General features: G+C 34.9%; 4 protein-coding genes across 7 annotated transcripts; 3 read left to right on the forward strand and 1 right to left on the reverse strand.

Moving 5' to 3' along the window:
* Nucleotides 1–1332: 1332 nt before the first annotated feature.
* On the forward strand, nt 1333–10628 carry LOC123217087 (histone-lysine N-methyltransferase ATX3-like). 4 transcript variants are annotated; one of them, XM_044637850.1, is made up of 24 exons: nt 1339–1479; nt 1707–2621; nt 2735–2790; nt 2872–3067; nt 3739–3858; nt 3990–4058; nt 4146–4214; nt 4320–4408; nt 4551–4643; nt 5055–5190; nt 5708–5780; nt 5917–6016; nt 6150–6274; nt 7014–7159; nt 7473–7577; nt 7767–7831; nt 7984–8197; nt 8434–8520; nt 8769–8828; nt 8907–8996; nt 9087–9173; nt 9500–9574; nt 10110–10210; nt 10340–10628. In XM_044637850.1, exons 2-24 carry the CDS (start codon nt 1734–1736, stop codon nt 10428–10430), a joined length of 3135 nt encoding a protein of 1044 aa, XP_044493785.1. In that variant the 5' UTR covers nt 1339–1479; nt 1707–1733; the 3' UTR covers nt 10431–10628. The 4 variants fall into 4 exon arrangements, with proteins under 4 accessions (XP_044493784.1, XP_044493787.1, XP_044493785.1 ...); XM_044637851.1 differs by having other exon boundaries at nt 1350–1436; XM_044637849.1 differs by having other exon boundaries at nt 1333–2621.
* A 3542-nt stretch (nt 10629–14170) lies between these two features.
* LOC123217094 (probable F-box protein At3g61730) lies at nt 14171–17874 on the forward strand. The gene is made up of 8 exons (XM_044637863.1): nt 14171–14296; nt 15131–15330; nt 15413–15457; nt 16090–16254; nt 16361–16408; nt 16709–16879; nt 17346–17453; nt 17589–17874. Exons 1-8 carry the CDS (start codon nt 14205–14207, stop codon nt 17669–17671), a joined length of 912 nt encoding a protein of 303 aa, XP_044493798.1. The 5' UTR covers nt 14171–14204; the 3' UTR covers nt 17672–17874.
* Nucleotides 17875–17970: 96 nt separating this feature from the next.
* On the forward strand, nt 17971–20071 carry LOC123217092 (putative RING-H2 finger protein ATL21A). Its single transcript, XM_044637860.1, has 2 exons — nt 17971–18898; nt 19580–20071. Exons 1-2 carry the CDS (start codon nt 18238–18240, stop codon nt 20017–20019), a joined length of 1101 nt encoding a protein of 366 aa, XP_044493795.1. The 5' UTR covers nt 17971–18237; the 3' UTR covers nt 20020–20071.
* Nucleotides 20072–20083: 12 nt separating this feature from the next.
* Nucleotides 20084–22637, reverse strand: LOC123217090 (replication stress response regulator SDE2-like). Its single transcript, XM_044637855.1, has 3 exons — nt 21901–22637; nt 20948–21554; nt 20084–20348 (listed from the first exon to the last, which is right to left on the reverse strand). The coding sequence occupies exons 1-3, from the start codon at nt 22524–22526 to the stop codon at nt 20202–20204; spliced, it is 1380 nt and encodes a 459-aa protein (XP_044493790.1). The 5' UTR covers nt 22527–22637; the 3' UTR covers nt 20084–20201.
* Nucleotides 22638–22687: the final 50 nt, after the last annotated feature.

Below are 22687 nucleotides of genomic sequence, written 5' to 3' on the forward strand. Positions count from 1 at the left end.
TCTGCTTACAAGTTTTATTAAAAAGATTTTGAATTTTCATGTGTTATCAGTTTGTGCTGTTACATTAACTTAACATGCAGATAGATATTTCTCTTATTCTATAATAAATGATATGAAAAGTTCGTTATTTTATTAATATTTTGTATTAACTTTGAAAAATTATAACTTTCAATTATATTATTAAATCATACTTATATTATCTTAAATTATTTTTTGAATTTAAATTTAATTATACAAACTAAATTAAAACTCTTCTTAAACACATATGCTCATGTGAAGGAAGGAGAAGAGAGGGGAACAAAAAACAACAAAATGATATGATTAGACATACTAGCTAATATAATATAAGAGAAGTGGAAAGACTCTTGTAATTCCGCTATCCTCTTTAGACTTTTTTTTAAAATTAAATTATTCTTATAACAACCTTTCTTGTAAATATCATTCATATTCTGTTAAAATACTTTATCAGAATCACTGATAACATAATCGTAGATATGAATTACTCGCCAAACTACATTAAAAAATCTCTTTTGTATTTAATCCACACGTATTCTTTATCAATTTTGGTGTAGTGAATAACAAAATTATATTACAAGTTCTAATTGTGGTTCCCTTGATTTAACTTGCACAAGTTATTTACAAAAAATCGCAAAAACTAGTGCAACTCTCCATAATCTGTAGTTTGGGGCTTGGGGCTATAGTCCAGTCCACTCCAGTCACAGAAACAGGCTACCAGTGAAGGACTCTAGGCTTTGACACCCAGACGCACACGTAATTCTATTCCATCCGAATTTTGAGAACGCCAAAGGTATTTAAACTCCACCCACCCTCATCGAGACTTTAAACAAGGTTTAAAAACCTCATGCAGATTACTTGAGATGCGGTTGGCAGTCAGCACTGAAAACCACTCCTCCATCTCCAATCTTCTTCACATTTCAAAATGTTAAAATTTTATAGTGAGCTTAAAAGAAGACGTATCGGAGGTTCTTTGAGAAAGAAACATAACTCGCTCCTTGCGCAATGGTGATACTTTAGTTTGTTGTCTCAATTACTTTTCCAGAGGTTTTTTCAATTTGTTATTTTTGAAGCTATGGAAATGGAATGCCGTAGTACTGCCGAGACAAACCATCACGGACACCTGCAAGAGCAGCATATAAAATGCGTGCTACCTTAATTTTTTAGTGTCGCGCTTTCCAAGACACAAACGCTCCCTCTCCAAATATTTGGAGCCAAATCACGTCCCAGTTGGCATTGATGTGGTCCCCACATATAATCCTTTATTTTATAAACATTTAAATATTAAATATTTAAAAGAACTGTACTTGTGCCTTGTGAACACCTCTCCGTTGAACATACAGTGCCCGTGTCTTTTTTCTCGAATTTGATATCGGCTGAGTCGCGGTTGCTCTTACTCGGCGGATTTTATTATTTTTCAAGTAAACTCATTTTTCAGTCTGTTCGCTATCGAATTCCGAAACTGTATATCTCGATTTTTCCTTTTAATTCTCTACAATATGCTTCTCAATAAAAACCGAAACTTGTGAATTATGCTAGTCTTCTGTGTCGGAGACTGAAATTAGGGTTTCGCATCAAATCTAGGGTTTCAATTGGTGTTTTCAAATGAAAACGAAATTTAATTATGCAGCCACAATTTACCGGTTTTGATATTACAGGTCTATAATTTGCTGTATTGGATGTGAAATTAGGGTTTCGCTTTTCGGGAGAAGAAGAAGATGATAATAAAACGACCTTCGAAATTCGAAACAGCGAATTCGTACCGGAGCAAGATTGAAGACCCATTTTACGAAGACGAAGACGCCGAGGAGGTTGTCTACGTGTCAAATCCGACGAAAAGACGAAGAAAAGACGGCGATGATAATCGTTCAATGCATCTTGAAGTCGATGATTTTAGCAGTGGTTCAGGTTCTTGGATTAGTGATGATGCCTCTTATTGGGGTTCTAAATACGAATCCAATTCAAAGAATTTTAATTATATTAACAAAGGCAAAAATTGGAGCTCCGTGAAGCATCAATCTCCTGCATCAAAATTGTTGAGAGGAGGAGCTCAAATGCTTCCTTCTAAACACGATGACTCGGTTCTTGTGGTAGGTGACACAGATTCTAGCTTTGGTGATGATGATGATAATGACGAGGAAGTTAAAGACGGTTTTGGGAGAAAATACAATGGAACTAGTTCTGTGAGAGACAAGTTTGGTTTTGGGAGCTCAAATTACTACTCACTAAGAGAAAAAGAGATGGGTTATGTAGGGTTTAATGATTTTGATCCAAGAGAGTATCTGGTTTCACGTAACTCTGCAATGCCTGTGCAGAACCTGAATTCTGTACCATTCGTAGATAATGAACAGTATATCCCTCAGTTTAGTTCTAGAAATGTAGACAGATTGACCAAACAGAAAGGTAAAAAGAAGAAGGATGTGTACAAGCCCGATGATTTTGCTTTGGGTGATTTAGTGTGGGCTAAATGTGGGAGAACATACCCAGCTTGGCCAGCCATTGTGATTGATCCCATTGTGCACGCTCCTGAAGCTGTTTTGAGATGCTGTATTCCTGGTGCACTTTGTGTCATGTTTTTTGGCTATTCAAAGAACGGAACACAGAGGGTAATTCTTCTGTCTCTCTATTGCTTGGTCAGGTTTTATTTTTGGGTTTTTTATTGTTTAATTTATAGCAATCATATTTATTTATGTTTGCTATTTTGATAATTGATTGACAGGATTATGGGTGGGTGAAACAAGGAATGATTTTCCCCTTTGCTGAATTCATGGACAGGTGAGTTCATAATTTATATTATATGATATTAGAATAATTTCGGTAGGTTATTAATATTTTGGTTTATTTCTGTTTGTTTAGATTTAGGGAGCCAACTCAGTTGTACAAGAGCAAGCTTAGTGATTTTCGGAGGGCACTGGAGGAGGCAATTTTAGCAGAAAATGGTTTTTTGGACATGAACCTTGGGTTTGGGCAAATTCATTATCCTGAAGGTTATTCCTGTGGAGTCCAAGAAGCTGCTGGCTCAAGTCAGGATAAATATTATTTTCAGAATCAGGCAAATACTTTTACAATTCACTTTTCTTCTTTCTTCTAAGTTTGGATCCATAACTTTAGTGCTTTATGGGCCATCTAAGTCTCATGGGTTGTGTCAGTTTCATTGCTATCATCACTAGCCTAATCTCTTGTAGATAAGATTGCAAAAAGCTTATTAACCTAATATACTTATGATTAGCATGAATTGGGTTGGTTTCTTCTTTGTATTGCACTATATTATTTGAAACTGATGTAATTATAAATGAAAATATGATATGCAAAGAACTTGGTTGTACAACATTCATATTTTAAGCATCCACACAAATGCTATAACTTAGTTCACCACCACACTGCCGGTAATAGCCATATTGAAATTTCAAAATTTGTCAACTTCGAGGAACTTTCTACTTGTCATCTTATGCACTAGAAATGTGCAGGATATTGCTTCTGGTTAATTATTAGAGAAGACAACCATACATGTTCCTAGCTACTTTCTTGAATTGCAGTCATTTGTAGTATTTATTGGATGTTTTCCACGCGAAATTCCACCTTGAAATTAGCAAACTTATCATCTAAAATGCTGAATAATTTCAGTTGTAACTTTGGGTTTTCTATTATTATATTTTAGTCAACGATGCTTCAATAAGTTTGGTAATTGAGTTGCAAAATTCATTTAGTTAATCAACTGTGCAGAATGCTTGTTACAAGGATGCTAGAACTTGTGACAGTTGTGGCTTAATACGCCCATGCAAATTGAAGAAAATGGGGGGCTCAAAATCTAAAGCCCAGTTCTTCTGCAAACATTGCGCTAAGGTTCATAAGAAAATCAATATTCATGAATTTGATTCCATGTAGACATGACTTCCAGCTTTCTCAACTGTGAAAGTTTATACATATATATATATTGTTCCCAAATGATCTATATACATTAATCATTTCTACAGCTACAGAAGTCAAAACAGTATTGTGGCATATGCAAGAAAATTTGGCATCATTCAGATGGTGGGAATTGGGTGAGGTTATTCACACTTGAAGTTAGGTTTATAACGCTTTCTTTAGTTCAACAACTGAATGATCTGAGAATTAATTTTCTGGTTCAGGTATGCTGTGATGGTTGTAATGTTTGGATACATGCTGAGTGTGATAAAATATCAAGCAAAGTATTTAAGGTGTGATATTGTACTTAATTTGTAATATTATGTATTTGTTTTTTTATGTTATATTACTGAAATGCATTCAATTTGGGGTCTTATTGACTTGGTTGTGGTGTGAAGAGTTTGGAGGATATTGATTACTTTTGCCCAGATTGCAAAGCAGGGCGTAAAGCTGAATCACGTATAGGCAAATGGCTGCCAAGTGTCAAGTATGTTATTGTTATCTCTACTAATTCTGTTCTTCTCTTGGTTTACTGGCATTTTCATGTTTAACTTAATATTTATAGAATCTTTATAATCTTTGTGAAGTGAAATTTAAAACTAATTCTGTCACAAATGTATCTTGAACAGGCCTATAGAAAATAATGGACAAGTTTTGCTGCCTGACAAGATAATAGTTGTTTGCAATGGCGTAGAAGGAGCATATATTCCAAGACTTCATTTGTAAGTCCTTATAACTTTTTCATTATTGATGATAGGTTGAATTAGCATCTTAGTATTTTGCACCTTTTAGTAAAATACCTAAAATAAAGATTGCTGTAAATGTTCATATCTCTCTTCTTCTTTTCCTTTACATTCATATTCTTTTCTATGTTTGTTAACAACCATTTTCTTTTCCTGTTCTGGGAATACAGTTCATGTGATTACCACGTGTTTTTCAAATATGTATATCATGTATTATTTTACATGGAGTTCCTATTAATGCTTTTATTTTGATTTCTTAAATCAATTTGATTTGTTTTGTTACTAGATTTGCTCAAATTTGGTGTTCTGTGAATCAAACTTTTAGTTAATCCAAATTTATTATGTTGAAGAAAAATTAAGCTAAATGCTTCTGTTTCCTTTGTGCTTCAGAGTTGTGTGCAGGTGTGGTTCATGTGAGTCTAAAAAGCGAACACTTAGTGAATGGGAACGCCATACTGGGTGCAGAGCCAAAAAATGGAAGTATAGTGTGAAAGTCAAGGGTACATCGCTACCACTAGAAAGATGGGTTTGTATCTTTTTCAATTTGAAACACTTCTTCTGGCCATCTTCTCCATGTTAAGTCAAGAATTTTCATTTAAAAGAAAAAAAGTGAATTAATTAAAGTGACCAGCTAAACATATTGCAGATTATAACTTAATCAGCAAGTGGACTTGATGGTCGCTAAGTTTCCAATAGCATTTTCTGTTTATAACTTTTGATGAATTTCCAGAAAATCTTATATATTATGTCCAACTATTGATTATGATGCTCCTATAGCAATTGGAGCTTATGTGTAACCTGAGCATACTTTTTGGAAAGATTTTATCAAAGTATTTTGTTGAAAATCTTTTTTGAAACATTTCTAGTATCGTATGTGTTAGTAATATGCTAGAAACTAAAGGATACTACTTTATTTTACTTGCTTTTATGAGAAGAGTATGTCATAGTTGTATTACAGCTGCATATTGACAATTGTTTATTACTTTCCTCATTAGTATCTATGCTTCTTATATGCGAAGTATTTAACATTGAAGACCTTGCAGATTACTGAATTTAATGCTCATGGTGTGGATCCAGTGAAGTTGGATAAGCAAAAGTTGCTTTCCTTTTTGAAAGGTTATTAGATTTAATTGAAATGCGTGCATGTTGATATTTTTCTTTCCCATTCCTTCATTTAGCACAGGTGCTGAACAGAATCTCTTTGTATATCCTCATAGCAGCAGACTAAATTGACTTGATTTAATTGCAACAGAGAAGTATGAGCCTCTTGATGCGAAATGGACAACTGAAAGATGTGCTATCTGTAGATGGGTTGAAGACTGGGATTATAACAAAATTATCATTTGCAACAGGTATTTATATCTCCCTTTTTTCTTAAAGCAAGTGTAGTTTGGGTGACTAAATATTATGATAAATGCTGATGCAAAGGCTAGAGCTTAATTAATATACTAAATTATTTATCTGAGCAAAAATGTAATTTGTCAGATGTCAAATCGCTGTCCACCAAGAATGCTACGGGGCAACCAATGTTCAAGATCTTACTTCATGGGTTTGTAGAGCATGTGAAACACCTGATGCTGAGAGGCAGTGTTGTCTCTGTCCCATCCAAGGCATTTTCCTAAAACTGAATTTCTTAATAGTTCTTATCTATTCTGAGATTTTGTATGCATAGTTTTTCTATTCATTACCTGATGTAAGTTTTTTAACTAATCCTGGAAAAGGAAAGAAAATGAGCAGTATTGATTTTCCTTTCTGCATTGCCGTCAATAACTTGTCAAATTATTTTTTTGTTGTTATGTGCATTTCAATTATGTGTTTGGACATTATTTGACAAATGCTGGTGGTTCCAGAAAGTTTGAAATGGAGGAACTGAAGTACATATATTAAATGTTTATCAAAATAATGAAATTTTCAAGGAAGAGTGTTGCTTGCAAAAGTTTGACAAAATAAATTCTTTCAGTGTGTGAAGAATTGTATCAGTTGGATACATTTTTCTATGTATCAGATGCAGTTAGGTTTATTATTTCTGAGACTGGAGAAAAAATAATCTTCTTTAGCATGTTAATAAAATCCTAAATAGTAACATTGCCCTTTTCAAATCACATTTCCTTTCAAAAATTAACAAGTAAAAGTATATGTTTATAAATGAATTTCCTGAAAAAACCAAAGGCATTGTTTGTCTTTTGACAAACTAGCCCAAGTCCTCAGTGCTAGTTTGTATGCTCAAACTGTTTTTTCTATTTTGTATATTGAGGAATGGCATGTGAAAATACTACCGAAATTTATCGGACAAAGTTGACTCTAGTCTCCAATGCTAAATTCTTTTATCTATTGAAATTGCTTTTCTAGGTGGTGCTTTGAAGCCAACTGATATTGAGCTGCTGTGGGTTCATGTTACATGCGCATGGTTCAGGCCTGAAGTTGGTTTCTTGAATCATGAGAAAATGGAACCCGCCACTGGAATCCTTAGGATTCCAACAAATTCGTTTTTAAAGGTACACTGGTCATAATGATCATCTGGACACCTTTTTTTTAAGGTAGTAAATAGAAATATCTATTTTCAGACAGTGCTAATAATAGGCTCTTTCATGCTTGAAGTTACTTTCGTATCTTTCCCTAAATAATATTTTCATGGCTTTAAGATGAGTTTTTTTCGCAAAGGACTGTGGTTGAGTTGCAGATTTTCTGTTAATAATATCTGTTTTGTCCCTATAAAAAATGAAAAAAAAATGCTCATGCATGTTTTTCTATGTAGCATTAAAAGTAATGAAAGGTTGCAATTAAAATATGTTTAAAATGTGTCTGCAGAATTGCGTAATCTGTAAAACAACTCATGGTTCCTGTACTCAGTGTTGCAAGTGTGCCACTTATTTTCATGCAACATGTGCATCAAGGGCAGGATATAGCATGGAAGTAAGTTTTTAATTTATTGTTTTGGTTCTAAATATATTCTTGTTTTGAAAGTTGTGATGGTATTGATCTATTCACCGGTGAAAATAGGGTTTCATATGATTTTTCCCCTCTAATGTGTAGATTCCAATTGTTCTGAATTGGAAATGTGGGAATTGAAGAAATTAATTATATTTTTCTCTGAAATTTCAGATACAATGCTCAGAGAAGAATGGGAGACAGATAACAAAGAAGATGATATACTGTGCCATTCACAGGTTGTGAAATTTGGCTGTTTTTCATTTACTTGAAAATCTGTCTGATCTCTCTTTCACTCTCTCATTCATAGAATAGAGAAAATTTTGTGAAATCTCATGCTTCACATCTATTAGTTTGGGTCTTTGTTTCTCATACCCTGGTTTTGGCACAGGTCCCCAAACCCAGATGCTGTTGTAGTTGTACATACTCCAACAGGAGTTTTTGCTGGAAGAAGCTTGCTTCAGAACCAGAAGGGTTGTTTTCGGGGTTCTAGGTTGGTTTCATCTAAGGGAACAGAGTTTCCTGAAGCTTCCACCCCAGAGGCTGATGAGCTTGAACCTCTATCTGCTGCAAGGTGCCGCGTTTTCAGAAGATCTAAGGATAAGGTGATGGGTTTGGGCACCAAGATGCATTACTATTCTATAATTTATTTTTTTTTAGGGGTAATGCTTGTACTTTCCTGTGATTGAATTAGGCTTCTTGCAAAGCTTGCATTTCTTGCCTCATAATGGCATAGTCTGATACTGTTTTTTTGTTTTTTTTTGGTTGCTTGTAGCTGAGATTGTTTTGATCTACTGTTCTCTCTTTTCTGTCTCATTCTAATCATTATTCTTGTTTGTAGGGTGGGGAAATGGTGCCGATATTCCACCGACCTATGGGGCCAAGTCATCATTCTTTGGAGGCAATAAACAGCATGAGCACATTTGAAGTAATATTCTTACCTTTTGCATTGGATTTTGTTCAAGCTTTTCATATAGATATATCTGGATATGGGTTGGGACTAGAGGAGAGTATATTAATCTAATTGTCTAAAAATTGTGTCAAAATATGATGCTATTGATACATAAACGTATATTTTGTATATATTTTGCCTTTCACAGTGAAACACTATCCTTTGGTTCTCTTCTGTCATTGTAGCATATCTTGTAACAGTTACATGCTTATGATGTCTTATAGCAGGAAATCAGTGAAGTTAAGAATTTCTCATCATTTAGGGAACGTCTCTACCACTTACAGGTAAACCATAGCTCTACATGCATAATAACTGTGCCCTTATCTATGTAAAGCTATAATAAAATTTATTTCTGCCTCCAGAGAACTGAAACCCATCGGGTTTGTTTTGGGAAATCTAGCATTCATGGATGGGGCCTCTTTGCACGTAGAAACATGCAGGAAGGAGAAATGGTCTTGTTCAGTGACTTTTCAATAACACAACTGTTGTCTGGTTATTTCTCTAAGTGATGTCATTTTAATGCTGAGCATTTCTGTCTCCAGGTTGTTGAGTATCGTGGTGAACAGGTGACACAAAGTGTTGCTGATCTGAGGGAGGCACGATATCGTAAAGATGGAAAAGAATGCTATGTGAGTCTTTTTATTTTATTTTTTGGTGTCTGTGTGACTGTGTGCGCGTACCTGTTCTGCTTTAACAGGTGCATGGGCTTGATATTGTCCTGTAATTAGCTTTTGTATCATTTAAGCAGACTGGAAATGTAACATATATGTTATGAAGTAATTGAATGTGTTACTATGCTGTGCTATTGCTTTACTGATTCGATTTCGGTTATCAGAGTTAACACCTAAAATGGAGAGAAATCTCCAAAATATTACATTTTATTGATGCTGTCTGTTATTATTATCTTTCTTGTATTTATGGTGTTCTTAGAAGTTGAATTAAATGGTTTTGACAGCTATTCAAGATCAGTGAGGAAGTGGTAATTGATGCCACAAACAAGGGGAATATAGCACGCCTGATCAACCATTCTGTAAGTTCTTGTTACTGCTGTTAAAACTTTTAGCATTGAGAAGCACAGTTTTCCAATATTCCCATATCTGGCTTCCATGTGCTTTAGGCTTATTACTTAGAGCTAATCTGGTTTCTCATTGCATGCTCAAACTGTGTCTAACTCAAGTTGTTTACTCTGAGCTATGCCTGCACTATTTGCAATGTCCAATTATAATTACCCATATTAGCTTCTTTTTATGGTTCTCTTGACATCTCAGCCTCCTGTTGGCTACTTGATTCATCATAAGTTTCTAAGAAATTTTTTTATTAGAAGGAAAGTGAGATTATAGTGGCAATAAATCTTATTTTTGGGTTCTCAAGAACATTATATATTCAATATCTCAATTTTAATTTTGATTGAATGACCTGAATATATTCCTCTTGTTGAAGTGATACTTGCCCTAATTACATTCACATTGTGTATTGTCATTAAGGTTTTATTAGTTCTTTTTTCATCTATGAATTTGTTCTCCACAGTGTAAAATGTCCTAAACGATCGATTCCTGTTGTTGCAGTGCACGCCCAATTGTTATGCAAGGATCATGAGTGTGGGTGATCAGCAGAACCGGATAGTTTTGATTGCTAAGACTAATTTGTCAGCGGGAGAGGAGCTAACGTATGATTACTCTCCCTATTTAGTTTTCTGCATATGAATTTATTTGGTCTAGATTCATACTTATCAATCCACTTAGTAACTCTGGGTTTTTGGTTGAGGAATAAAATAAAATTTTAATTTGCTTAACAGGTATGATTACTTATTTGATCCGGATGAGCATGATGAATTGAAAGTCCCTTGCTTATGCAAATCTCCCAACTGCCGGATGTTTATGAATTAGGTTACCTTTTTTGTATCCCATTGTAATTCTGCAGACAACATGGGCTCGCCTTTAATTCCATTGGGAATCTCACATATTTTCAAGTGAGCTTGTATATATATATATTTTTTTTGGTTCTTTTTTGTAATTTCGATAGATTCTATAAAATGTAAATTTTAGTAGTTTGGTAGGTGGCTTCAGTAAAATATATGTTAGCTAGCTTATGATGTTTGGATTTTAGTTTTTGAAAGTGTTGCAGAGAAACAATGAAGAGTGGAACGGCAGAAGAGAGAAAGGACCGTTGTCCGTTGTAGAACTGGTATTTAGTTGTCCAAGTTCAAATAATCATTTTTTCCCAAATCAGAGTATGGAGTCGAAGCTCCACATAAAATGTGATTTGAGCTGTGTGGCTCTTTACATTTCACTGAATTGAAGTTTAAAATTCGATAATAACTCGTATTTTCTTTAATAAAGCAGTTAAATGAGGTCCATCGGAAGGATTGAGGGTGAAGCTGTTGGCTTACTTTCTTTTCCTTTGAAAAAAAACTAAGGAAAATTAATTAAAATATTTTAAAAATCTGTCCGTTTATACGTTTTTAAGTTAATTATAGTAATTTTTACTTTTATAAGTAAACCAATATTTTAATTCTAATAATACCTCATTTTCATTTCACATAACTAATCTACTTACGTAATTTTCATCTTATTTCATCATCATCTCTTCTCTCAACGTTCTTATTCTATCAACACTCCAACGACAATATATTTTATCTGTGCTCTTTGTCATTAATCATCATTATATGTCAAGTTTCTTTTGCGTTTCCTTTATATAATTAGCAATCTGTATTCAGAAAACTGTAAAGCTAATAACTTTTCTAGAGATAAAAAATTAAAAATTGTAATCAACACCTTTGAATGCTTAAATCTTTTTATAAATATTTACATTTATGCATTCAATAGTTTTGTTACCCAGATCTAAGAAAAAACGAAAATCACAGTACATTTCTGGTAAATTGCGTGGTTTGCGTTGCGTGTTTGCGTTTTGCGTTTTGCGTGTTTACGTTATGTGTTTTGTGTGTTTGCGTGGTTACTTATCTCTTTTACATTTCTTTTTTGTGCAAAAAATATGGATAAACTAATATATTTGCTTGGATATGGTGGACATTGGGTTAACGGAGGTGATAATAGTTTAAAATACGTTGGTGGAGTTCAAACATTTGTATCAATTAGTAAAAAAATAAATTTTGATGGATTAATAAAAAAATAAAGTTCAAACATGTTTGTCTAAACAATATTTTCTGCTCTGAACTTAATTTTGCTCTTATATATTTTACCGTATACTTGTGACTACGAATATTAATGGTAACTCTAAAATCATGCGCATCATGAAATTGTCTCTCTTTCACTTGATTATTAATTGGAAATTTCTGAGAAAACACGTTTAAAATGAAATGTTATGAGTTTCATTCAACAAAGTTTAAATTTAAACAGTTGCAAAGCAAATATCACAGTCTGTGAATAGGATTTTGCGTGACTTTGCGAGTGGTTTGCGCGATTTGAACAATGTTTGCGCAAGTTGAACAGTGTTAGCGCAGTTAGAGCGATTTGCGCAGTTTGCGTGATTTGAATAGTGTTTGCGCATGGTGAACAATGTTTACGCGATTTGTGCAGTTTGCGTGATTTGAACAGTATTTGTGCAGTTAGAGCGATTTGCACAGTTTGCGCGACGCTGTAAATTTGCGCACTTTTGTCTCTCAACGCTACACTTTCAAACATCCATTAACATTGAAACTACATCATTTTATACCATTCGAAACATTTAAAAACATTCATATACATAATTCGGCAGAGTTAGGGTTTCACTGTAAAATCTTTAACCACCATCGTAACCACCCTAAACCGATACACATTCTCAAAAAAAATATTTTTTCCATCCAATCAATAACATCCCAACATTAAACCATACCCACAATAGAGTATTTACACCTGATCGATAAAGATCACATAAATTAAACAAATAAATACAAATGTTAACTAACCTGTGAAGTCATTGTTGATATATTATCGCTTCTATATATTTTGCTGCTTTTACTACTTTTAAGATATTTGCCGGTGATTCTTGCTCTGTATTTTCAGATTTCAAATTTTTGTGTTTTCTTTTTCGTTTTCGGCAAAAGCAACTTTCAAAGTGTTTTACTTTGGATTTTACTTGGTTTTTCAACATAAGAGTAAAATAGATAAAAAAAAATTAGTGTTTGCTTAATTTGGTGAAACTTTTTTATATTGACCTAAAAATATATAAACAGACAGATTTTTGCTTATTTTAATTAATTTCCCAAAAACTAATGTTATTATGGCAAAATAATAATTTTATTATAACAATTAAAAAATAAAAAGAATAAATTTTTATAGATCAAACAGGTTTGAAAATTTATGATTTGGTTTTTATGATTCAAATTTCGGAACCTTGGTCGTAATAAGATCACTATTGCTAATTCAACGTATATTATGCTATTGGAAACCATTTCAAACTTATTCACTATTGTATTTGGTCGCAAGGTTTTTAAAATCGGATCGGAATAAAAACTGTTTTAAGTACTGGTTCTGGTTGGATCGGTCAGACCATTTGGATCAATTGATTCGATCGGAATTCTAGTTTTATGTAATAATCTAAAAAAAATTATGTCTAATTACATGTATTTTACATACTAAATTTTATGTTATTCAAATAAATATGTATATGTTTATTATATTATATAATTAGGTTTTCAATCTATGGTTATTGTTGTAATTGTTGTTAATTTAAAAGGTTAAACCGGTAAAGTTAGGGTTCTGAGAATTCTATCAAAATTAATGTGCTCAGACCATCACTTCCACTCTAAGACTTGCTACCAAATAAACTTCTTCTCTGACGCCATGTAATTCGATTTCAAAATTTTCACAGAAGGTGTTCTCTCTCTCTCTGTCTGTATGCCTTTTCTTTTCACTGTGAATTGGGTTTATTCTTGATGCGAATTGTGAGCCTGCGATTGAAACCGACACCCTCAGCGTCGTCATCGTCGTCGGCAAAAGATCAGTGAGTGGACTTCAAATTTCTGAGCAGCAAAGTAAATTGTTGCCTGCAGCAACTCTCCCTCTATGTTTGGAGCAAGGAAGAAGAAAAAACATTAAAGATTTATTTTGTATGAAACCTTGAACCGGAAACCTAGCAAACCGGGTTGGACTGTGGTTCAAGTTCAAACCGGCGGTTCGACCGCGGTCCAATCTGATTTCAAATTTAAAACGGTTCTGTCTTCTACAGTATCTGTTTACAGTTCTGGTTCACGGCCCGATCAGTTAAACCAATCGATCCGGTCTGATTTTTAAATCCATGCTTGGTCGTACTAAGAGAGTATATTGACTTAAATTTAACATTTAAAATGATATTTTAAAATTTTGTTAATTTTGAGAAATAAAATAATTAATTTAACGTTTTTTGAAACCATGTCAAGATATTTTTTTAATGTAAACAGAGTAAGGGATATAATCAATACATGGAAAAATGCTTCAAGGTTTGGAAAAGTGTTATAGGGAAAGCCTTGATGGGAAAATGTGAATCACTCGAAAATTTACAAGTTATAATTCAATTTTTTGTTTTGTTAAACATTAAAATGACTTTGTTGCGTAGAAAGTTTTTTCCTGCTTGTTTCACTTTTATTTTAAATCAGTGCAATTCGCGCGCCTATATAAAGGCCTCAGGCTAAAAGTTGCGCCTCATCTCAAAATTTTGAATTCATTAAGATACGAGAGAAAGAGATGAGGCAGAGATTAAAGAAAAGTACCAAGGGACTTAGCAGTTGCAGTTCTCCTCGCTGCACTTATCACGATCTTTGTTCGGATTTCATTTGGTACTCTCTATTTCTAATTTCCCTGAGAAATATATAATATGAATTCGAACCATATCTGGAATTCAGTTCAGATTTCTTAGACAACTGTATGCTTATGTCTATCAGATTTCACTATTACTTTTTTTGGATCTTCTGTGTACAATTTTGAGCTGTTTATTTAAATTCAGTCGATTTCAGCTATATTTAAGCTTGAAATTCCTCTACAATTTGAATATGAAACGAACTAGCACTAGATCATCGGTTGGTTAATATGAAAGTCAGTTTTGTTTCTTAGATGATTTTTTTTTTTCTAGCGTTTCTCTGATAAAATGAAGTTTAAAATAAGTTATAGCGTTCATCAATTCTAGAAGTTTGGAAATCCTAATCAGTTCCCGCCGAAACAAGAACTTTGCTTCAATTTTGAAGCACGGTTGAATCAGTTTCATGAAAACTGAAGTACTTCATTTGGATTCCTTGAATACTCTTTAATACCTGAAAAAGAATACAATTTAACAAGATACTAGATCTCATGTCTTCAGCTATTTCGACCGATAATTCATTTGGAACATTTTAATTATTGAGGAAGTCGGTCCGTTTTAAGCCACAATTGCTATGGTTTTCCTTTTATTTTCACTGTCACCAAACAGAATAATTATGTTGAATTCATGCGTAAATCAGCCTGTTCATTTCATTTTTTTATTTCTAATATTTGGTTTATAAGAATTTCTATCCAGATATTTACAGAGTTATCACTCTAATTCTCAAGCTGATAATCTGAGTTAAGTTTTAAATCACATTTGTAGTTGATGTAGTTTCTATTTATAAGTGTTTTTATTTTTATATCTAACAAAAAAGGAAGCAAGAGGATATATGGACATATATAGCGAAGTTTTTAGACGGAAAATCTCTGGCCAAGTTGGCATTGACTAACAAATGGTTCCACGGCGTCATTATGCACGAAAGTGTGTGGAAGTTTGCGTGCTTGCGTGATCTTCAGGTCCCCGATCCATACCACGTGTCCTGCAGTTGGGTTAAGCTCTACGCTTCGGCCTTTGGTAATGACAGTTGCATTAATTGTCACTTCATTTCGCTGCAATCACTATATGATCAAAGTCTAATTGATGAATTGATCTGCAGATGGGAGCCACTCTTTCTTGTTCCGCCAGCAGGACAAGCATCTAGGTAATTATTTCTTCTTGCCTTTCTTTAGCTTTTGGTTGTTTCTCACTCTGAGACCAGAGCCTTGTTTTTTACTGGCATTATGTAATTTTATTACGTTAAGTGATGTGCATACTGACAGTGGAAAGTAGGTTGTATCCAACTAATAAGCTCAAAATTTTTGTGAGCTCCTCACTGTTTGATTGATTCTATGAGACAGGTGGAAGAAGCAAGGGCATTGTTGTTGATGTATCAAGATTGGTTAAACGAATAGGCAGCACCTAATATTTATCAATTTATAATATCATCAGCTGATTATCTGAGTGTCTAAGTAGCACACTATAACTGTAGAGCATTGTAAAATGGCAAGCCAAATTCCCTGCAGTTAGGAATTTCCTGTCTGCTCTTTGCTTACCTATGTTACAGTCTAGCAAAGTGACATTTTCAAATATGAATGGGTACTATTGTTTATGTTTGCAATTTGACAAAAGACATTTTTTAATGGCTTTACTCCTTCCCAGACAGTCAAGTAGGGTCTTCCTCAGCTAAGCATTGTCTTATACGAAGAAGATTCAATAAGCAAAAATATATTTGTAAAGGCTCGTACAATCTGATGACTCTCTTTATTGTTTTTGTTTTTGCTATGGGAAAATCAGATTGGATGCGAATTGGTGCATTCCTTTTCCATTCGCAAGAAGCTCTCTTGACTGATAAGTTCAACTTACCCGTGAAGATTGTCAAAGAAAAAACCATAGAGAAGATGTTGGAGGCCTGTGGATCATGCTTGTTAAAAAACATTAGAACCGGAATCTGGATTGCTGGTAAAGTCGACTAAAGTACCCTGACATTTTCTCTTAGGGGTGCATTGATCTTGGGATGTCAAGTTCATAATCCAATTAATTGTTTACACCTGGATAATTCTTTCAGATTTGCAGCTTGTTCGATGCCCGGCATGTAATCTCAATACATGTGAAGGTGAGCATAAAATTTATCAAACTGCTAATAAGAGTAGGAAATTGAACTTTTTCTATGTTCATATAGGATCGCTAGATAAGATTTGTTGTTGTAGAATATGATTCAAGACACTCAACAATATTTTAACAAATGGACCTATATGTATGATCAAAATTCTTGAAATGAAGTCTTATACAAATTGCGAATTTACCAATGCAAAATGTTTTATTATTAGAGTTTTCAAAGACTTTGAAGGTTTTTTGGTACATAGAAAGATATGTAAAGTTTTTCGAAGTAAGCAAATTTGCTTTCTCTATGTAGGAACAATGCAAATGTTGGATGCTAGGCATATAGAGCTGTTTTTGAGCGAGGAATTCCAGGATGGAACCTGGGAGTTCGAGCTTATTGGATCTCATAAAATTGAAAAGAATGTACAAGGAGCTTCTGCAGCCATATTTGATGTTAAACATCTCAAGGATTCTCAATCAGCAGGTAAATCTCCATACCCCATGCCAGTCTAACTCATTGTGTCATGTTGTTGTCACCTAGAGACATTAATTGACCTCGTCATCAATAGACAAAACTGTAAAGCATCAATAACCTTTTGAGGTGAAACATTTAGGTCAAAAGAGTAATATATTCTCAAACAAGCTAGCAAAAACAGATTTAAATCAATGGTTGTGCCTGTTGTGATTTACAAATAGTAAACAGCTTTCCATAAAGAAATTACCGGGGCTTGGGAAGAGGTTGCTCTGAATTTTCAAGCTTTCATGGTTGAAAAAGTACATTTTGACAGACTATTTTGCTGAACTGCAGTTATAAGTCACTTATTATCACAATTGCATAGTTCCAATATTAAGTTATCTCATCCTATTTATCGATTACAACATATAAACTGTTTGAGCTAGTTCGCTGATAACAACAAACAAATTTAATCCACTTTTCACATGTTTGGCAGGGATCTTTAATCTAAATAAATGGGTAGGAAAAAGCAATGACATGCAACCAAAGGCTATAATCGCTTTCCATGCAGTTGCTGTCAACACCAATTTGCAGAAAAATGACGGTATGTGATTTTCAGTTTGCATTATCTTAGCAGCTTTTCCCTCCAGCGTCCAATAAAAACTGTTAATATCTTTGGCATATTGCTCATTCATTTGCCTTTTTATGATTACCTATTTTTCCCCCCTTCTGGGAGCAGGGATTCTTGTGAAGTACTACATCATGAGAGCCGGGGCTAATGGAGATATTGTTTCTATTAGAATCTCTCAACAGCTCCTGTAGTTCTCTTTTCTTACATATATATTTTTTGGCAAATATCAGATATTTTTCTCTTGGAGACAATTGAAATGTTATTTCAAAGTTTTAAAAGAAACACGTCCTTCACTAAACAATTTGATTTTTTAGTAGAAAACGATAGAAGTATTGCAGGGATTGGTCTCTCCTGCGCAAATTCTTCTCTATTAGAGATGACACATTTGTGTACTGTTGTGGAAGGCTGTAGTGAAGTTTGATTCTGATACAATTAGTTTTTCATTTTCCCTCGACATGCCTATGCTTATATATGTATACTATTATTTATGCCCACAATAACTAGGGATTTCTACCTTCTGACTAATGAAAAAGAAAACACTATAAAATTACTTGTGGCGTCAGAAATGGCATTCACAGGCGCCCAACCAATTACTGGACTGAAGTTTTAGCCTGTAGCAAAATTTACGCGAGAGCAGATTTAAATAGCCTTTTGACTTCTAGGTTATATATTTAATTCAGTAGTGTAATTAAAATTAAGTCTTACAAAAAACTCATCCACAAGGTTTGCCATCCTTGGAATCATTCCCTCCAACATCATGTATACCTTAATTCTCCTCTTTCTTCTGTTCTTCCCCTCTGTATATGGAGAACATTGCCAATCTTCTTTGTGTGGCATTAACATCTCAATTCGGTTTCCCTTTCAACTAGAAGACAAGCAACCAAAATACTGCAGTTATCCTGGTTTCAACCTCGATTGCAATAGTGAGGGCAAAACAATTCTAAAGCTTCCTTATTCTGGAGATTTTTTTGTGCGTGATATTGATTATTTGGCACAACAGATATATCTCTATGACCCGGCTAAATGCCTACCCAGACGGTTCCTAAGCTTTAATCTCACAAGTTCTCCTTTTGCTGCTACTTATCGTAATTACATCTTCTTAAGCTGCCCAGCTCAGGTCACAAAGTCCCGTGCGGCTGTCATTGATTGCCTCAGCAATTCCACAAACTCTGTTTTAGCTACTTCTTCTATTAGCCTTGCGAATTCGATGATGGAATCTTGCCAGAAAATCAGGACGTTGCAAGTTCCAGTTTCGTGGCCAGTCGAGTTTGACGAAGGGTTTTCAACTGATCTTAACAATGATCTTCAATTGACATGGGATAAACCTGATTGTGGTGTTTGTGAAGCAGGGGGAGGGATATGTGGGTTTGAGAGCAGAAGTAGTCAAGAAATACATTGTTTCAGTAATACTAAACCAGGTAGTTATCGTTTCTTAATCTTCATTTTGCATATGCTAATCCCACATGATTAACCATGGCTTAACTTTGATTATTAGAAAAATCTCATTCAGCACCGACTGGGGTGGGGAGTTACGATAGTTGACGAAAGATTTTTGTTGAAAGGAATAAATGGTTTTTTGTATTGGCCACCTTGATTGTGGGTTGCATAATGCATACATATTACCTTTTCTTTAAACACAATTGACTAGGGATTTAGTTTAGTTTATTAATTAAGATAGCTTTAGGCGTAGATTAAATAGAATTGACTAACTAAAAAACAATGTCAAACTACATAACATCGTGAGCATATGCGAATGATTACTTTAAAAAAAAAAAAAAATCTTATATAATATTGCCTACCCAAGCTAAGTGGTGAACAGAAAATGACAATACCCACTTTTCATTGGGGCCGAAAGTCAAAAAGTCAACAAATTCTTCTTTAGTTTTCCACCCGAGCTCCAGGTCTTGCTAAATCTATTTTTAATTATACTTTCCAACTGATTTTTAGCGGTTTAAGATGCATGAACCCGTCACCAACCAATTGGTAAAGTTTGTTTTTATACATGTGTTTTCCTTTTCACGAATCCTTGCTACTTTATTTTTGCAGAGTAGATTATTTTTCCCCCCAAAATGCATATTAATGTTTGTTTGAATTTGCAGGGCAATCAAACAAGGCTTTCCGAGTATTCAGGATCGTTTGTCTGTCCACTGCACTACCAGCTGTTTCATGTGCGACTGGAATCGCGATATATCTACGCGTCATGAACTGGAGAGGCCGCCGCCGGGGGCGTAACTCCACCACAGCGACAGTGTCACCACAACCACAATCCACCATCCTAATGACGGGCCTTGATGAGTGTACCATTGAATCATATGACAAGCTAATTCTTGGGGAAAGCAAGCGAGTACCGGGGCCTAATGATACCACTTGTCCCATTTGCTTGTCGGAGTATCGCTGCAAAGATGCAATCAGATGTATGCCCCACTGCAAACACTGCTTCCACGCTGATTGCATCGATGAATGGCTCAGGATGAAGGGTACGTGTCCAGTTTGCCGAAACTCTCCCTCTCCTTCCCATGCCACTTCACAAATTACCTAGTTCTTAATTTCCCTCAACCTTTCAATCTATCATGTACAAGATTTGAGGTTGTAACACGCTTTTCTTTTCATTATAACATAAGTTTATATTTTATTTATTAAAAGTCAACTTATGATACAAGTTGGCCTCAGTTGTTTACAACCAATAATTCATCGACAACAGTACAAAGTCATACAAAACTGTCACTTTTTTGCAAGCAACTTCTTCGGAAGCTTCTCCACCGGAGTTGATTTCAGCAGGAAAAGCCTGGCAGCACGCTCCTGCAAGGTGCCCCCACATTTTAGCCCACGTGCTTGGAGTTCAGACTTTAATCTTTCCATGCCAAGGGCCTATCAGCACAACAAAAGGATAAAGTTACAATGAAATAGTGACTGACCGTAGCAACACAGTCAGAAAGTAAGACAGCATTGCTCAAGAAGTATGATAGTGGCATTTCAATTCATAGAATGTTATGAAATTTACTTAAAAAATTCTCATATGTCAATCATTCAGGAAGAGATTGAATGAAATTAGAAATGGGAGTTTCTAGTGGAATGTGTAAAACTAACCGATCAATCTTATTATCATGAGGATAATCTATATTTCATTGATCAAGAACTAAAGATGACAATAAAATAGAATGCAGTCAAAGCCTTAAGGAAACATGAAAATAGACCGAATGATGATATACAAATATAGACAACAAGAAATTATTTAATTTTCTGTCTTCTAAAAGAGGGTACAAAAATCTCTTTAATCTAACATTATTATGCACACAATGCTATTCTGTAAGCCCTTGAAACACTTGCATTAACATCTTATTGTCCTTTGCTTGAAAAAAATTATGCAATACCACTATCAGAATCGTATTGGAACAACTAAAAGACCAACCAATCAAGTCAAACACAGAAAAGGTGGAAAAGGAAAATTAAAGAAATAGCAATCATACCTCCATTTCCACTGCTGAACTGAATCTATTAAAATCTAAGGGCTTCTCCAATTCTCCAACATTTGAACAGGTAACAACTGCTTCTTCGGGAACTCTGGATTTACATTCAAAGGCACCATTAGCTTCAGCATTCATGTGTCTGTTGTGACCTTCCTCATTTCCTGAACTCAAAACATTTGGGGATTGACCAACAACTTCCTCTGCATTTACAGATGCAGGTCCACCACTGGACTTGTGCTCAGCTTCAGTTGCAGAAACCAAATTCCTCTCCACACTAGAGGCTCCAGTAATCTGCACCTTTTCTTCATAAATCTCATATTCAACCACACCATTCTCCTGAGGGTGCATATCTTCACCAGTGCATCCACTGGATTCAAAGTTCTGCTGAACAAGATTCTGCTTCACTTCTTCAGAATCATTCTCAGATGAACCGCCACCAGAGAGTTCTCCTTCTGGTTTCCCACCGGTAACTGAACCTGTACTCCCCTCAGTTTCCTGATTTGAATCTGTTTGATTCCCATTATTCAAAACAATAGACTTCTCATTTTCTTCCTCATCATCTCCACTATCTTCATCTTCACTTTCACCCAATATTCTCTTCCCCATCCTATCAAAACAAATAAAAATAACCGTTAAAACCAAAATAAAACAGAATTCTCATGATTTTGATAATATCAATAATGATCAATTCGATAGCATATAAAATGAAATATTTTCTACATCCAAACACATATTACATTAAACTTTGCATTGTTTCTCCCTAAATTTCTCAAAAATCCAAACAGATTTAATCACATTAAAAGTGAAAACTTCTGGATTCAGTTGAATCAGATAATGATAAAAAGAAACTTGTGCGGACAGAAAACAAGAAACCCTAAATCCATTCCAATTTACAGCAATTGAACAATTGAGACTATTAAATTATATAAATATAGTTAAAAATGAGCCCTTACCAAATCTTCAACCTTTTGGCCTCCGCTGCTGCTGGTCCAACAGCCTTTCGTTTACCATTGCCACACACTTCTCTCACCGATTCCTCAACCTTAGCCACACACTCGGCCGACTCCTCTCTATACCTAGCCACGTACTTCTCGGCCACTCCATCACCGACTCCTTTTTTCCCTTTCTTCGCCGCCTTCTTAATAAATTCCTCCGCAATTCTCTCCAGCCTCCTCTCCTGTTCCTCCGCCTTCCACTCCTCCAACTTCTTCTCCGCATTCACATGCCTCAACCTCCGTCCACTCATATCGCGACATGCGTCAAAGTTGTTTGTCTTCTTTTGACCAGCCTTTGTAGCAGCGCCACGGAGTAAAGATCCGAACCCACCTTTTCCTCCCAAAAGAGGAAGCACGAGGTGGAAGGTGGCGTTGTCATCGGATATTACGGATCCGTCTTTCAATTGAAGACCAGAGTAGATGAGTCGCTGAAGGTGGGTGGGTATTTTAGTGGCTTCGTAGATGCGATTCTTAATCTCGCGGCCATACACGCGTGGAGTACAGAAATTTAAGGTTGCTGTTTTACCGTTCAGAAGCTTCACAAAGAGCCGTAATGGCTTCAAACTGTTGCCGAGATCTTCCATTCCTTAATTGTAAAGAAGATAATCGATTTGTGAATTATGAGAGGATGAAGACCACTGACCTTTGATTTGGGGCCGCTGTGTTAAATAGTATGAAAAGCCCTAATTGCTCCTTTCTATTCTGTGGTCGGTTATAAAATTTATATGTGATGGAACTAATTTTT

Source organism: Mangifera indica, chromosome 5, assembly GCF_011075055.1.
Source record: "Mangifera indica cultivar Alphonso chromosome 5, CATAS_Mindica_2.1, whole genome shotgun sequence".
NCBI lineage: Eukaryota > Viridiplantae > Streptophyta > Magnoliopsida > Sapindales > Anacardiaceae > Mangifera > Mangifera indica.

Excerpts from the sequence above, each read along its gene's own strand:
- LOC123217092 (XM_044637860.1), top strand. The coding sequence starts at position 18,238 with ATGTATACCTTAATTCTCCTCTTTCTTCTGTTCTTCCCCTCTGTATAT. Across the intron at positions 18,899-19,579 it reads TTTCAGTAATACTAAACCAG|GGCAATCAAACAAGGCTTTC; the intron begins GTAGTTATCGTT and ends TTGAATTTGCAG.
- LOC123217094 (XM_044637863.1), top strand. The coding sequence starts at position 14,205 with ATGAGGCAGAGATTAAAGAAAAGTACCAAGGGACTTAGCAGTTGCAGT. Across the intron at positions 15,331-15,412 it reads GCTCTACGCTTCGGCCTTTG|ATGGGAGCCACTCTTTCTTG; the intron begins GTAATGACAGTT and ends ATTGATCTGCAG. Across the intron at positions 16,255-16,360 it reads AACCGGAATCTGGATTGCTG|ATTTGCAGCTTGTTCGATGC; the intron begins GTAAAGTCGACT and ends TAATTCTTTCAG.
- LOC123217090 (XM_044637855.1), bottom strand. The coding sequence starts at position 22,526 with ATGGAAGATCTCGGCAACAGTTTGAAGCCATTACGGCTCTTTGTGAAG. Across the intron at positions 21,555-21,900 it reads GCCAAAAGGTTGAAGATTTG|GATGGGGAAGAGAATATTGG; the intron begins GTAAGGGCTCAT and ends TTGTTTTGATAG. Across the intron at positions 20,349-20,947 it reads GTTCAGCAGTGGAAATGGAG|GCCCTTGGCATGGAAAGATT; the intron begins GTATGATTGCTA and ends TTGTGCTGATAG.
- LOC123217087 (XM_044637849.1), top strand. The coding sequence starts at position 1,734 with ATGATAATAAAACGACCTTCGAAATTCGAAACAGCGAATTCGTACCGG. Across the intron at positions 2,622-2,734 it reads CAAAGAACGGAACACAGAGG|GATTATGGGTGGGTGAAACA; the intron begins GTAATTCTTCTG and ends ATTGATTGACAG. Across the intron at positions 9,575-10,109 it reads CACGCCTGATCAACCATTCT|TGCACGCCCAATTGTTATGC; the intron begins GTAAGTTCTTGT and ends CTGTTGTTGCAG.